Source organism: Haematobia irritans, chromosome 2 (assembly GCF_050003625.1).
Source record: "Haematobia irritans isolate KBUSLIRL chromosome 2, ASM5000362v1, whole genome shotgun sequence".
NCBI classification, from domain to species: Eukaryota; Metazoa; Arthropoda; class Insecta; order Diptera; family Muscidae; genus Haematobia; species Haematobia irritans.
In genome coordinates, this window is record NC_134398.1 from 108,543,617 (window position 1) to 108,560,437 (window position 16,821).

Genomic DNA, 16,821 nt, shown 5'->3' on the forward strand with positions numbered 1-16,821 from the left:
AAATACCTTGACGTATTTTGGACAGGAAGCTGAAATTTAAGCTCTGAAATTTAAGCACGGTAGCTCTGTACTTGTGCAAAACGGCAATAGGAAAAAAGTGGGAACCAAAAATTGTGCACTGGCTATACACGGCAGTGCTTAGACCTATAATGCTATATGGTGTTGTTGTCTGGTGGCCGGCACTTCACCAGCCAACAAGTTCAGACAAAGTTCAGCGTATGGCGTGTTTGTGTATCTCAGACGCATTCAGTAAGACAGGAACAAATTCCCTTAATGTCATGCTGCATCTATTGCCTCTAGACATTTTGGCCAAACATTCAGCTGCAACAACGGCTATGGGGTTGCGCGAGCTACCGCTGTGGTTCTGTCCTCAAAATAATGCCAGATGTGCCTAACGTAGAGGATTACATTTTGGCGAGACAACTTTTCGACAGTGAGGCGTGGTGCATTCCCCGGGGCCCCGGGGAATAAACGATATATATAGATTTCTTCACAGATGGCTCCAAATTGGCTGGACAAGTGTTTTTCGGAGTATATTCTAAAAATCTGGAACGTCGAATAACGAAAAGATTACCTAATCACTGTAGTGTTTTTCAGGTTGAAATATTAGCAATAAGCGAGGTAGCGAATTGGCTGAGAAGTAATGTTCCACAAAATGTTGGCATATACTCAGACAGTCAATCTCCAATAAAATCCTTGGACTCTGTGTTCCTTAACTCGAAACGGCAATCGACTGCCGCAAATCTCTCAATGGCTGAGCAGCACAATATTCACCTAATATGGGTGCCTGGCCATAGGAACATACCAGTGAACTGCGAAGCGGATGAGCTAGCAAGGCTAGGGACTAAACCGCACACTAGATATGCTAGTGTTCTCGAGACGTCAGATATCACTCCTGATATCTGCTATAACGGGTCGCTGCCTGATAGGCGATTTTGCAAAAACTATTGACGCGAAGTATAATGACTATTGCATGAGCTGTCATGATGCGGAGGGAAAGGAATCAATTAAACACCTCTTGTGTGAGTGTCCTGCTTTTTGTGTAAGGCGTAAGCGAATTTTAGGGGCATATATCTTTAGATTACTGGGGGACCTGGAAAGCGTAAACTTAATCAATCTGCAAATGTTTTTGGAACAATATGGTTGGTTCAACGGTTAAAGCTAGAAGTGTCCTTATTTAACAGTGAATTCACACATACTTCGTTTCTAACAGTATATCAACACATACTTCGTTGTAAGCTAGCATTCATTAACATACATTTGTATACCCTGCGCCACACTGTGGAACAGGGTATTATAAGTTAGTGCATATGTTTGCAACACCCAGAAGGAGACGAGATAGACAAATGGTGTCTTTGGCAAAAATGCTCAGGGTGGGCTTCTTAGTCGATATAGCAATGTCCGTCTGTCCGTGAACACATTTTTGTAATCAAAGTCTAGGTCGCAGTTTTAGTCCAATCGCCTTCAAATTTGGCACAAGTATGTGTTTTGGCGCAGAATAGAACCCTATTGATTTTGGAAGAAATCGGTTCAGATTTAGATATAGCTCCATATATATTTCGCCCGATATGCACTTATATGGCCCAGACGCCAGAGTTTTACCCTAATTTGCTTAAAATTTTGCACAAGAAGAACAATTAGTACTATAGTCAAGTGTGCCAATTTTGTTGAAATTTTGCACTAGGAGTACAACTAGTAGTGTAGTCAAGTGTGCCAAATATTATTGAAATCGGTTCAGATTTAGATATATCTCCCATATATATCGTTCGCCCGATTTACACTCATATGACCACAGTGGCCAATCTTTTACTCCGATTTAATTGAAATTTTCCACAAGGAGTAGAATTAGCATTGTAGCTATGCGTGCCAAATTTGGTTGAAATCGGTTCAGATTTCGATATAGCTCCCATATACAGCTTTCGCCCGATTTACACTCATATGGCCACAGAGGCCAATTTTTGCTCCGATTTAGTTGAAATTTTGCACAGGGAGTAGAATTAGCATTGTAGCTATGCGTGCCAAATTTGGTTGAAATCGGTTCAGATTTAGATATAGCTCCCATATATAGCTTTCGCCCGATTTACACTCATATGACCACAGGGGCCAATTTTTTGCTACGATTTAATTGAAATTTTGCATAGGGAGTAGAATTAGCATTGTAACTATGCGTGCCAAATTTGGTTGAAATCGGTTCAGATTTGGATATATCTCATATATATAGCTTTCGCCCGATTTACACTCATATGACCACAGAGGTCAAGTTTTAACTCCGATTTAGTTCAAATTTTGCACAGGGAGTAGAATTAGCATTGTAGCTATGCGTGCCAAATTAGGTTGACATCGGTTCAGATTTAGATATAGCTCCCATATATAGCTTTCGCCCGATTTACACTCATATGACCACAGGGGCCAATTTTTTGCTACGATTTAATTGAAATTTTGCATAGGGAGTAGAATTAGCATTGTAACTATGCGTGCCAAATTTGGTTGAAATCGGTTCAGATTTGGATATATCTCATATATATAGCTTTCGCCCGATTTACACTCATATGACCACAGAGGTCAAGTTTTAACTCCGATTTAGTTCAAATTTTGCACAGGGAGTAGAATTAGCATTGTAGCTATGCGTGCCAAATTAGGTTGACATCGGTTCAGATTTAGATATAGCTCCCATATATGTTTTTCTGATTTCGACAAAAATGGTCAAAATGCCAACATTTTCCTTGTTTTTTACTAAAATTGTTGTTGTTGTTGTTGTTGTAACAGTTTATTGTGATCTCATCCATTTCATGTTATACGCTTGGTACATCAGCTTGTTGGCAGATCAAGGAACTCTGCGACTAAGATGGGGTGTGTCCAGAGTGATCTGGTGGTAAGTCGGGTTGGTTTGGCTGGGCAAGAGAAAAGATGACGCGTGTCGTGTGGCCCTTGGTTGCAAATTGGACAAACGTCAGCTACGCTGCTATCAATCACCGATAAGTAGGAATTGAGGCGGCTGCACTTGCCTGATCTTAATTGGGCCAAAACTACCCTAGTCTGCCGTGGGAGGTCTCTTTCCTCCGGTGCTATGGGCGGTGGTCGGACTCCAAGAACAGGATTAACCTTGTAGCTTCTCACCGCTTCAGCTACAGTATCCTCATGAATCCTGTTCAAACCTGCCTGGTACGCTGCTTGATCTAGAGGCTCTCTTTTATAGCGCTGGATCTCGCGCTCTAGATTATGTATATCAACCCTTACGTTCCTGGGTGGTGGTTGTGTATCCATAAGATGGTGGTTTGGATGATTACTGCGATAACAACCCAGGAGATACTGCTTTGACAACATGTAGTTGTGTCTTCGCACAGGGATGATCATTGTCTCCACATAAAGGTGATCCAGGGGTGTGCTGCGGAGACACCCAGTCGCAGTTCTAAGAGCAGCGTTCTGGCAGGTTTGTATGTTATTCCACTGCGTATCACTGGTCTGCGGTGTCCACACTGGCGCTGCATAGTTTACCACTGACCGGCCAATTGCCTTATAAGTAGTTAGCAAGGTTTCTTTGTCCGCACCCCAAGTACTGCCGGCTAGTGACTTGAGGACCTTGTTTCTACCACGGAGCTTATTACAAATTGCAGTGGCATGGGCAGATGACCTAAAAAGGCTGTCGAATGTGACCCCAAGAATCTTGGGGTAATTTGTGGTCGGAATTATTACTCCATCGACTCTGATATTCAACTGCCTGCGCACTTCTGCCGTCCATGTAGTAAATAGTGTGGCTGAGGATTTGGTGGGGGATATCCTCAAGTTTCTCGCAGTGAAATAACTGGTAAGATTAGCTATGTAGACGTTCAACCGATCGCAAATGTCATCAACATTGGGCCCAGATGCCAAGATTGTACAGTCATCCGCATATGATACAATCTCGACGCCGTCAGGAGGGGGTGGAATCGAGGACATGTAGAGGTTAAACAGTGCCGGAGATATCACCCCACCTTGGGGAACTCCCTGTTTAACTCTACGCGGTCTTGACTTTCTGTCCCTGAATTCCACGTACGACTGGCGTCCACACATATAATTCAGCACCCAACGCTTCGCTCCTGCCGGTAGGGACGTATTCTCGATGTCCTCAAATAATGTGGCATGGTTGACCGTATCGAATGCTTTCGATAGGTCAAGCGCCACGAGGACCGTCCTGTGACACGGCCTGGGCTGGTTAAGTCCCTTATTAATATGTGTCGAAATGGCATGTAAGGCTGTTGTCGTACTATGTACCTTACGGAATCCATGTTGATGGTGGGCAGCTGGAAAATTCTCCACAAGGCTGGGGAGGAGTAATGCCTCAAGTGTCTTGGCTACTGGCGACAGAAGGGATATCGGTCTGTACGATTCACCTTTGCTCGAATCTTTGCCCGGTTTCAGTAGTGGAATCACCCTTCCCATTTTCCAGACATCGGGTATAATGTGTGATTCCAAAGACAAATTGACGAGTCTGGTCAGGTACTCAACTCCCAGTATTCCCAGATGCTTCAGCATTAGCATTGAAATTCCGTCAGGGCCCAGCGCCTTAGATGGTTTCGCGCTGTTGATGACATTGGTAACTTCGACTGCAGTAAATTGTGGTGTGTCATCGGCTCGGAGACCACGTACACGACGGGTGGCTCTCCTTTTCGCTCTATCACTCTCGGGATGCTCGACAAACTGTCGGTTGAAGTATTTGGCGCACCTCTTCGGATCAGTCACAGTCACGTCGCCAAATGTGACTGAAATCCCATCATCCCTTGTGGAGGGGTTCGAGAGGGCTCTAACTGTTGACCACAATTTACCAGTTCCTGTTCCTAAGTTACATTGCTTCAGGTGCTCTAACCAAGTGTTCCGCTTGTGCTCGTCGACTATCTTACTAATCTCTAGATTTAGTTCTCTGATTCTAGGATCAGCAGGGTTAGCACGACGGCGTTCATCACGCTCGTCTGCGAGTCCCGCCGCTTCGGCTGGGAAGTTGGGCCTCACCTGGGCAATTCGACCAGCGGGTATGAAGCGAGCGGCTGCTGCGTTGATGATGTCCCGGAACTCCCTCTGGGCAACATGAACATGTGAGGGGGACGGGAGCTCACTGAAGCGGCGATCGGTGTATTCTCTGAAGCCTTCCCAGTTGGCTTTCTTTTGATTAATAAACGTCCGGCGTTCAGAGGTTATGAAATCGGAGGGTCGGTTGATGGTGAGAATTATGGGGAGGTGGTCCGAACCCAATGAAATGACGGGTTGCCAGGAGACGTCATTTATCAGACCAGGCGATGCTAACGATAAGTCTGGCGAACTGCTGCAGTCACCCATAATTCTCGTGGGGGCCTCTTCGTTCACCGTGCAAAATGTGGAGTCGTCTATCTGCTCTGCCAAAGCTATGCCCCTCTGGTCATTACCCAGGAGAGAATGCCAGAGTTCATGGTGGGCATTAAAATCTCCTAGAACCAATCGGTTATGCCCGCTCAACAACCACTCAATGTTTGGGCTATAACCAGGAGCACAGCTACCAACCGGCGGTATGTACACATTGTATAGCTCTATCTCGGCAGCCCCACACTTAACTGCTACCCCCATACATTCCATGTACGGGTCATTAGTGTCTAGCACAAGCGTGATAGGTCTATACTGCACGGAACGGTGTAATATGAAAGCCAGGCCACCACCTCCATTTCTTGTGCGATCCTTCCGTAGGACATTGTACCCATCACAATGTCGTAGGCTGCAGGTGGGATTCAGCTTTGTTTCCTGGATCGCCGCGACCCTTATCCTTTTCCGATTCATAAAGTCTACGATCTCACTAATCTTACCACGGAGCCCGTTGCAATTAAATTGCAAAAATGATGCACTCTCCGGAACTGGTACAACAATATTCGGTGTAAGATGCTGCGGCGGAGAATATTGTTGTGCGGGAGAAGTCGGTGGGGTCACATAATCAGATGACCCACTGCTGCTGTCATTGGCACAGCATCCTGCCACGAAGTCAGTTTGACTATACTCCCGCAGCGATGTTAGGCCGGAGCAATTCCGGAAGTGCACCCATTCCATGCACCGGTTACACCTCACCGAAACCGAGCGATGGTGAATTCGATTTCGGCAGACGGCACAGTACCATGGTCCGGGGTTTTCCTCTATCCCGGCTCGGACCAAAAGCAGGCGGAGAAGGCTCCCCGGGATGCACCTTCTCCAACACGAAAAAATGGACGAGACAACACGTACACTGAGGTGGCAGCCGCTGGCCGATGGCTGGTATCCATCGGGTCAATCCGGTGCGTAGAACCCGCCGCCGTGGGATTGTGTTCCACCCTAGTGTAATAGCCAACTTAAATTTTGAGTCTATAGATTTTGTAAAAGTCTATCAAATTCTGTCCAAATCGAGTGATATTTAAATGTATGTATTTGGGACAAACCTTTATATATAGCACATTTGACGGATGTGATATGGTATCGAAAATTTAGATCTACAAAGTGGTGCAGGGTATAATATAGTCGGCCCCGCCCGACTGTGGACTTTCCTTACTTTTTTAATTTTGTTTTTGGAGGGCTTTCATACTATTTTTATAGAAAACAAATGAATATTTGTAAATAAAAGATTTACTTCTGTTTCAAACACTTCTTTTTTCAAATAAGACAGATTCCACAAAAAACATGAAAAGTAGCGTGCAAAACAACATCGACGGGAATAATTCACCACCAGTCTTTCGTGTGAAACCAAGAACATACACTATTAATATTAATGAGAAATAAATCGAAACTAAACTGGAATTTAAATTGAAAGTCCTTTGTAGTGAACATCGGTTGTTAATAATATTTAAACAAAAAATAATAAGAATGTACCACACCGCATTGTTTATCTTGTTTAACTTACCTTTGCATTGTTTCACGATTGATTTCCCAAGATCCAACCATTGCTAGAAATAAATACATAAGTTAATATGTTATTACTCCGACCGAACACCAATTGTTTTTATTATTTTTACATATATTCCAAAAATACCGAAAAGATGTTTGACATTACATATTACTACGAGGGCTGTTCGGAAACTTCTTAGCCTATCAATGAAAGAGAATAGTTAGTTTTTCAAAAATATTTTTATTTTTCAATATACTCCTGAAACTTCAATGCACTTAGTCCAACGATTTTCTAGCAATTCTATCCCTTGATTAAAATAGTTTTCCTCCAGGTCTTTAAAATAGTGGTTTACAACTGGAATTGCATCTTCATTTGAAGTAAAACGCTTGTCAGCAAGGCATTTTTTGTTAGATTTGGGAACAAGTAAAAGTCACTGGGTGCTCAAGCAACTCGTACTTTAATTCGTTGATTTTAGCCATTGTTAAAACACTCTTGTGTTATTTTTTGGTGTGTTATTTTTTTTTTGTGTTGTAAGCCAGGACGTTTTTCTCGAATTTGTACATTTAATTGATCCAAAAGGTTGCAATAGTACTCTGAATTTATTGTTTTCCTCCAGCTTCAGTCCATTGTTTGTATTGTTCTTAAAAAGATCCAAGCAAGCTTGAGAAATGTTCATTTTTATGCGTTTTTCATCGACTGTTAACAAATGCGGCACCGATCTTGCAGAAAGCTTTTTCATCTGTAGTCCTTCATGCAAAATTAAATGGACTCGATCATTTGAGATGCCCATGATATTAGCAATTTCACGCACTTTTATTCGTCGATCATTTAATACCATATCATGCACTTTGGCTACAATTTCTGTTGTTGTTGCTGTTTTTGGACGTCCACTAAGTGGTTCATCTTCAATACTTGTACGACCATGTTTAAAATCAGCAACCCATATCATTATGAATTTCTTGTCCCGTTAAACCTTTTTTATGTAAATATTTAAATTAAATATATAATTTATTTAAAAAAATTGCGGATGCATCTTTTTTGAACACCTGTATATGAAGGAGTTGCCAGATCGAAACAAAATTTAACAAGTGTTCATAACAGAGATGGAAATTTCCAAAACACTTAATTGTTTTCTGTTTACACCGCGCTTTTTGTGCTAGGCTAAGAAGTTTCCGAACTGCCCTCGTATATTAAATTTTTACAATGAAACTTCGAAATGTGGGTTATTAAAGATTTACAGTCAGAAAAAACAGTGCTTGATATAAACGAAAAGGAATGAGCTTTAGGAAAAAATATTATTTTTTATCTTATTCATGGATTACTTATTAATAAAAAGTAACTAAACTTTGTTTTTATACATTTTACTGTTTAATTTTGTACTGTTCCCCCATTTTTAATTTTACTGTTCCAACGATTTCGTTACTTTTTAAGAAGATCCCTTTGTTATTTGTATATATTTTCCACTTTTCCATTTTTTTTTAATTTTCTTTGTCGGAATATTTTGATTTACTCGTCGTACATTCCGATTTCTTTTGAAAATGCTGCTCTCAAGGCAAAAACACATGCTGCTTTTTTCAAATGTCTATCTCTTGGTTCCAAACGTATATTCTCTTACTCCGAATACTCATTTTAATATTCAAATTAAATAATATTAAAAATTAAGCATATCAAATTTTTGGCAAAGCCTTATTAACATGCCAAGCGTATAGCCAATGAACACATAAAACAGTTTTCCGAAACAACATACAAGCATTTTCACAGAAATTGCTCACTTTTGATTCTATCGCTGAATTATGTTAATATCTTTCGTCAACCCTCGTGATTTCCATCTCTATTATCTCTCTGTCGCTCCCTGAATAAAATATCACAACATATATAAGTTTACTCGAAATTTGTAAATTTTTATATGCTTACATTCACATATATTTTTTTTATGAAACATTAATTTTCCAGAACATAATATATTAACATATGTGTCCCAAGCATTTAATGTTAGTGTAGGAACATTACATTTTTTCACTTAAATATATTATGATTAAAAAATTCTGCCCGAAGCACATTTTATTTATATAGGAACATATGAAAAACAGTGTGGTTATATATGAAAACAAAGTTGAACAACTTTAAAATTTTTAGCAAAGAAACTCTCAAAAACGTCAATTCCCATGTATTTGACGAAAACCCCAACCCACTAAATGACAAAGAAGTAGAAAACACTAATGGCTACCGTGGTTAGGTTAGGTTGGTATGGGCTACCATACAAAATAAAAAAATTTGTAATATTTAGTGTTTAAACCAATAATTTTTATTTATTTTTAGTGTACAAGTTTTTTAGTCAAAAAGTGAAATTAACCAGTTTTGTTTTTGTTATTTATTTACCTAAACAGAAATAATTTTGAATTACGTTTCTTTCTACTGTATCCCAGCAAAAAAAGTAATGAAAATGTTCAAATGTTCAAGTGGTGCAAAATTGACGCAGAAGCCATGGGGTTAACATGGGGTTGTCATAGGATGGAAGTCCTCCATTTCAACAGCCGTTGCACTGAATTTGCATCACTTCTTTAGGTGTGATCCGAATTCAATGTTTTGGATTTAAATTAAAAAATTCTGTGACATTTTGTCAAATAAATAATTTTTAGAAGTTTTAATGGATTCTATCGCTTACCGATTAAAAGTATTAAAAAACCAAGTTATAAAAAATTGAATTAAAAGAACTTCCCGGGTAGTTAAAATAAAGAACATCATTGGGAGTGCATCTGTATGTAACAGGTTGGCTGATAAGTCCCCGGTCTAACAAAGAAAAACACTTTTTTGTCAAAATTCGTTTTTATTATTCAACATAGTGCCCTTCAAGAGCGATACAACGATTATAACGACCTTCCAATTTTTTGATACCATTTTGGTAGTACTCCTTCGGTTTTGTCTCAAAATAGGCCTCAGTTTCGGCGATCACCTCTTCATTGCAGCCAAATTTTTTCCCTGCGAGCATCCTTTTGAGGTCTGAGAACAAGAAAAAGTCGCTGGGGCCAGATCTGGAGAATACAGTGGGTGGGGAAGCAATTCGAAGCCCAATTCATGAATTTTTGCCATCGTTCTCAATCACTTGTGCCACGGTGCGTTGTCTTGGTGGAACAACAGTTGTTTCTTCTTCATATGGGGCCGTTTTGCCGCGATTTCGACTTTCAAACACTCCAATAACGCCATATAATAGTCACTGTTGATGGGTTTTCCCTTCTCAAGATAATCGATAAAAATTATTCCATGCGCATCCCAAAGGCCATTACTTTGCCAGCGGAGTTTTGAGTCTTTCCACGCTTCGGTTCACCGGTCGCTGTCCACTCAGCCGACTGTCGATTGGACTCAGAAATGTAGTGATGGAGCCATGTTTCATTCATTGTCACACATCGACGGAAAAACTCGTGTCTATTACGAGTTAACAGCTGCAAACACCGCTCAGAATCATCAACACGTTGTTGTTTTTGGTCAAATGTGAGAGCTTCCGCATGTCCAAATATTGATGAATGATATGACCAACACGTTCCTTTGATATCTTTAAGGCCTCTGCTATCTCGATCAACTTCATTTTACGGTCATTCAAAATCATTTTGTGAATTTTTTTGATGTTTTCGTCGGTAACCACCTCTTTCGCGCGTCCACCGCGTTCACCGTCCTCCGTGCTCATTTCACCACGCTTGAATTTTTGCATACCAATCAATTATTGTTGATTTCCCTGGGGCAGAGTCCGGAAACTCATTATCAAGCCAAGTTTTTGCTTCCACCGTATTTTTCCCCTTCAGAAAACAGTATTTTATCAAAACACGAAACTCCTTTTTTCCATTTTTTTCACAATAACAAAAGTTGCTTCACAAAAGACGCTCTATCTCACAAACTAATTGACTTATTGACGTCAAATTTTGACACGAATCATTTGAATGTTGGTACTATATAAAAATAATATGCATTTAATACTAGCGACGCCATCTATGTGTCACACCGGGGGCTTATCAGCCAACCTGTTATGTGAAAAATGGTCCACTTTAGGAGGAATAATTCTTGTATGTAATTTCCTTAGGAAATTAACATATAAGACCCAAATTAAATCATTTTACCGCCAGATCTACACTAAAGACTGTGGAAACTTGCATTAGCCAGCAAAGCAACATATGTCTAGTTAGGCTTGTGGGATTGGTATTTGGCATTTTCTTTTCAATAGCTTCATAATCAATCAATTCCTTAATTTTCATGTCCAAAAAGTCGGAATTAAAATTGTAATGATAATAAGTTATGAAAAGTAATTATTTGTACCAAGAAGAACCAACCTGCATTATTATCAGGCTAACATGTGCATTTGTACGTAACGCAATATACCGTCTGTCGGCTGTTCATGTATTTTTGTCTGCAAAGTAAAACTCACAGTTTAAATCCGATCGTCCTCAAATTTGACATAAGGTCTTTCTTTGCCTCATAGACAAATTCTATTGATTTTGGAAAAAAATCGGTTCAGATTAGATGACACTATCATATATTTATCATCGATTTGGTCATAATTGAAGTGTTTATGAACCAATCTCCTTCATCGTATATCTGAATGTTTTGTGAACCTGAGCTAAATCTGTTGAGATTTAGATATAGCTCCCATATAAAGTATAATTAACCTCCCTAGGGGCGGTCACATCTCCCAATTATAGTTTGAACTTTATGTCCTCCCTCATCACGGCCAGAAGCCCCATAAAAAATGTAGGTGTTATGACCGTTTGAATATAATTGAACATAAAGAATATTTTAAAATAACCAAATGTATTTTTTTAAATATATCAAAGGCTATATATGATTACTTCATCTATCCATTATTTTTTTTAGTATTTAATAGATAGATATGCCTCTTATTGATAAATATCGAATCCTCTTTTTATTTCATAATCTGGAAGAAGAGGTAAAACTATCATATCTGGCTTCATCGTTTGTTTTAATTGTTTTTGGCTGGATCAGAATTTTTGACCCTGTTTCTTCTCAAAAGCGGCTAAAGTGGCACTACGAAGACCTATTTCGCTAGTGAATAGGTCGGTTTAAGCTCAACGACATTTGAATTTATATATTGAAACTTGATATTTCGGAAAATGCTAATTTTTTCCTTTTGAACAAAACAGAAAAATGCTGAATTGAAAATTTTGTATTTTAAACTGAAAATTGGAACGGGATGAGATAACAAGAAAAAAATTGTGTCCATAATGCCAAAATGATAAACAAAGCACATGCTCTCAAATGTCTATTACTTGGGAGCCACCGTGGTGCAATGGTTAGCATGTCCGCCTTGCATACACAAGGTCGTGGGTTCGATTCCTGCTTCGACCAAACACCAAAAAGTTTTTCAGCGGTGGATTATCCCAACTCAGTAATGCTGGTGACATTTCTGGGGGTTTCAAAGCTTCTCTAAGTGGCTTCACTGCAATGTGAAACGCCGTTGGGACTCGGCTATAAAAAGGAGGTCCCTTGTGATTGAGCTTAACATGGAATCGGGCAGCACTCATTGATAAGAGAGAAGTTCACCACTGTGGTATCACAATGGGCTGAATAGTCTATGTGAGCCTGATACATCGGGCTGCCACCTAACCTAACCTAAATGTCTATTACTTTGGTTCCGAATGTATATTCTCTTCATCTCTATTTCTTTCTCTATACTCTCTCTTTGTCGCTCTCTGAATAAAATATCACAACAAATATATGTTTACTCGAAATTTGTAAATTTATATATGTTTACATTCACACATAATATTTTTCCAATCACTTCTATATTTTGTACGTAATTTCCATGTTAGATGCCGACGTTAATAATAAAAATAAGGGAGTAATGCATATTGTATTATCTTCGAAATAAAAATAATAGTTTTCTGTGCCAATTAAACAAAAAGTATTAGTGGCAACCACATCCACTAAATTGGAAATAGACATTTCTAATTCGAATAGTTTAAAAAACTGAGTATTAAGTTTAATTTTAATGAAGAAATTTATGTTTTAAATGTCGTAAAAATATATTTTCCGCGGCATTTCCCTTTTTAATTGCTATAAATACCTCGAAAAATTGTGTTATTTGTTTTTACATATTATTCAGCAAAGTTGTAGCTCTTGACTAGGCAAACAAAAATGCTCAATATATTAAGTCGGAAAATTTCCATCTTCATGCTCAAAAAATGTCGAAAAAATGAAAAGTTTTCACCGTTTTTTTCGGTTTTCCTACTATAGCTCATGAACTATTGAACATTTTACCAAACAATCAAGGTAAGCAATGTAGCCTATATATTTATTAACAACTTTCTAGTTCACACTAAGTTCATACGATTACTCCTTAACAAAAGTTTTTGCAATTTTAGCTGTTTTTTTTTTGTAATCCGAGTAAATTGATGTTTTTTGTTTCGTTTTTTTTATTATGGTATGTGTAGGTTCTTGTAAACAAGAAATATATGATCCAGAGCTATGCATGTGAAGTATGAATCCTTACGAGCAGTGCCTGCTCGATCTTTTTTTCGACACTTGTTTCGGGCCTCAGATTAATTTTCTGTTAGGAAATCTATAGTAACTACTGAAACCTTGTTTCTTTTAGATAAATATTCTAATATTTTGTATATTGTGGCAGACATCGGGGACCATTCACTATTTTTTATGCGAGACTATTGAGTACCATTTTCAAATACCGAGGAGAAAGCAATAAAGGTTGGCTGTAAATGTTTTAAAAACCAATACTAATACCAGTAAAAGATGCTAAAAGGCCCTTGCCGGAAAATTATCTTCTCTCTTCCGTGCGAGGAATGGTTTTCATCACCGTATCCACAGCCATTTTATTTCGGCTTTTGGAAATGAATACCCAAAACTTTTTCTTTTAATTTTGAGTTTTTTTGCTGCCAAGTCTACGCATGCAAACGACTTATTCATATCTCAAACCGTCAGACTTCATCGATGATTTGACAGTGGCATAGGAAAAGATATATGTTTGTTTCGAATTTATTTCGGCATAAGCCGGCTATCATACAAAACTTTTTTTTCGGAAGGTTCAAGCATGGTTCATTGTTGGGTTTAATGAACTGTCTGAAACGTGCGTCCATCCAACCATCTTGCAGTCTATAGGGCTTTGCCCAAATAAATTTGACAAACATTCTTTTCCTCTGTTGGTTAAGCTACACTTGTAGTTTAGTCAATGTGTGGTTTTAAGCTGAAATAAAAAAACAACAACAAAAATATTTATCTAAAAAACAGATTTTAATCTTACAAAAATTGAGCTGCTTTACTCTTATTACCACCTATTAAAAGTTTTGTCAATATTAACGGCTGTTTGTGCATAAACAGGGATGCCAACAGTAATAATTTATTTCGATTTTTTACAATTAATATGTTCATTAGTAAACCCCATCTAGAAAAAATCTAAAGTTGAAAATTTTAAGTTTTGCCGCTAAAATCGCGATTACAACCATAGTGCTATGGCTTGATCGACTCAGGAGCCGGCCCTGAACATTATTACCAAAGACACCATGTACCTATCTCGTTTCCTTCTATATGAATAGCTTTGTTAATATATCGCAAAACCAGAAATAAAATTATAATTTTAAAGACCCTAGATTTTATAGAGCGAGAACTCCATAAAAACGGCTTTATTTTTATGAAGCGTTATCTTTGGCTCGGAATCATTACTAAAATCCTTAAAGGAAGGTCAAAATCTTTGGATCCAAGTACACTTTCTTGAGTGCAAAAATAATAAAATTATGGCTCGTTTAATTATACCCTCCACCATAGGATGGGGGTATATTAACTTTGTCATTCCGTTTGTAACACATCGAAATATTGCTCTAAGACCCCATAAAGTATATATATTCTGGGTCGTGGTGAAATTCTGAGTCGATCTGAGCATGTCCGTCCGTCCGTCTGTTGAAACCACTCTAACTTCCGAACGAAACAAGCTATCGACTTGAAACTTGGCACAAGTAGTTGTTATTGATGAAGGTCGGATGGTATTGCAAATGGGCCATATCGGTCCACTTTTACGTATAGCCCCCATATAAACGGACACCCAAATTTGGCTTGCGATTGCTCTAAGAGAAGCAAATTTCATCCGATCCGGCAGAAATTTTGTACATGGTGTTAGTAGATGGTCTCTAACAACCATGCAGAAATTGGTCCATATCATATAGCCCCCATATAAACCGATCCCCCGATTTGGCTTGCGGAGCCTCTAAGAGAACCAAATTTCATCCGATCCGGCTGAAATTTGGTACATGGTGTTGGTATATGTTCTCTAATGACCATGCAAAAATTGGTCCACATCGGCCCATAATTATATATAGCCCCCATATAAGCCGATCCCCAGATTCGACTTCCGGAGCCTCTTAGAGGAGCAAATTTCATCCGATCCGGTTGAAATTTGGTACGTGGTGTTAGTATATGGTTTTTTATTTCAACCGTCGAACGGAACGGACGTGTTTTTTTAATGGCGGATAAAATCATCGTAATAAGTACCTACTACGAATTTCAAGTGTGGTGGGATATTAGGCCACCATGCAGAGAAATTCAAAGACATCCACTGGGTTGCTAACTTCAGGGCCCAGTGGACGGGTATCGACTGGAGTTATAAATTTGGGCAATGACCAAGAGTTAGGCCCAATTAGTAGACGGGTCGACAGGTGGCGACAATTTGACAAGTTGGACCTTTTCCAAGGTAACGGCATCAAAAGGAGGTAATCCCTCACGAAAGAGATTCAAAGAACGCAGAAATGCTTTGTTTATCCTAAAGAAATTAGGATCAGTCGACCCAAGCACGTTGTCGGCTAAACAAAGCGATTCCTTAAAATGGGCTCAAGGAATTCTTGAGGCTGGAAAAAGGGAACGATCACCGGATGAGCTGCCATCCTCCAAAAGGGATCAACGATCGTTTGCCTCAGTTGCTAAAGACAGCCTTGTGATGGCTATCATAAATAAAGGAGCATTGGACGGTATGGTTCCAAAGCAAAAATGGGGGGAAATTGAGAATGCTTTGTCGGGCGTCTACTCACAGGTGCTGGAAAAGTTTCCCGGCCCAGATCCTCGACACCAAGAGGCTGGTTGGTATCAAGGACGATTTAAGCTAGTCGCATTTGAGGACCAGAGGTCTATAGAATGTTTTAAAGCTGCTCTGATACTAATTGGTGAAGTTTGGGAAGGAGCTGCTCTAGAGTTAGTCGAGAAGAAAGACATACCGGCTAGACCAAGAGCACATGCGTGGATACCTGCAAACCCTCCTGACCCTGAATCTATTTTAAATAGACTGAAACAATGCAATCCAGATCTTCCAACAGCTGATTGGAAGGTTGGCCGTTTGGATGAAGTGGATGGGCCAAGACGGCATGCAGTGTTTATATTGAACACTCAGTCATTGCCACATCTAGCAAAGTCCCAGGGCCGTGTATGTTATGGCTTTCATTATATCCAAATGAAGGTGTATAAAAACGATCAGCTAAAGGATTCAGAAATGGACAAGCCTCTGTCTGAATGAGAAGTAAGCGGATCCTCTTGCGAAGTCGAGGGGGATACCAAGACATTTGAAGACATGGATAGATACCGTATGCGTGAGGAGGCTTCTACTGCCTCAGAACTCACCAAAGTTGAACCTATGGTTATTGCGAGAGTCACCGATATCTCTGAAGAGGACATTCTTGATGACTCGATTGAAGCGGCTGATGTGACGGTTGTTGAAAATCTCGATGGTCCTACGGATCCTCCAGATAAATCTTCATCATTGTAAGGCTGCATGTGCTGCCTTAAAAGTTCTCCTGATGAAAGGGGACATAGATATAGTTCTTATTCAAGAACCATATGTTTATAAAAACAAAATATGTGAATTAAGTACTCCGGGGTTCAAACTATTGCAGTATACAGGTAATGATGTAAATCGAGCCTGTATAATTGCTAAAAACGAGCTCAACTTGTTTCTGCTTCCTTCAATGTGCAAT

At 39.4% G+C, this 16,821-nt stretch overlaps 2 protein-coding genes across 3 annotated transcripts in view; both read right to left on the reverse strand.

The window, feature by feature from the left end:
- LOC142226008 (putative ATP-dependent RNA helicase DDX43) overlaps window positions 1-16,821 on the reverse strand; it is a 505,423-nt gene that overhangs the window by 267,170 nt on the left and 221,432 nt on the right. The gene's annotated exons all lie outside the window — the stretch shown is intronic.
- Window positions 1-16,821, reverse strand: part of Frmd5 (FERM domain containing) — a 137,530-nt gene that overhangs the window by 75,418 nt on the left and 45,291 nt on the right. For both annotated transcript variants that reach the window (XM_075295837.1, XM_075295838.1), the window contains exon 3: window positions 6,866-6,908. In XM_075295837.1, the coding sequence (XP_075151952.1) occupies window positions 6,866-6,908 (43 nt within the window). The remainder of the gene's footprint in view (window positions 1-6,865; window positions 6,909-16,821) is intronic.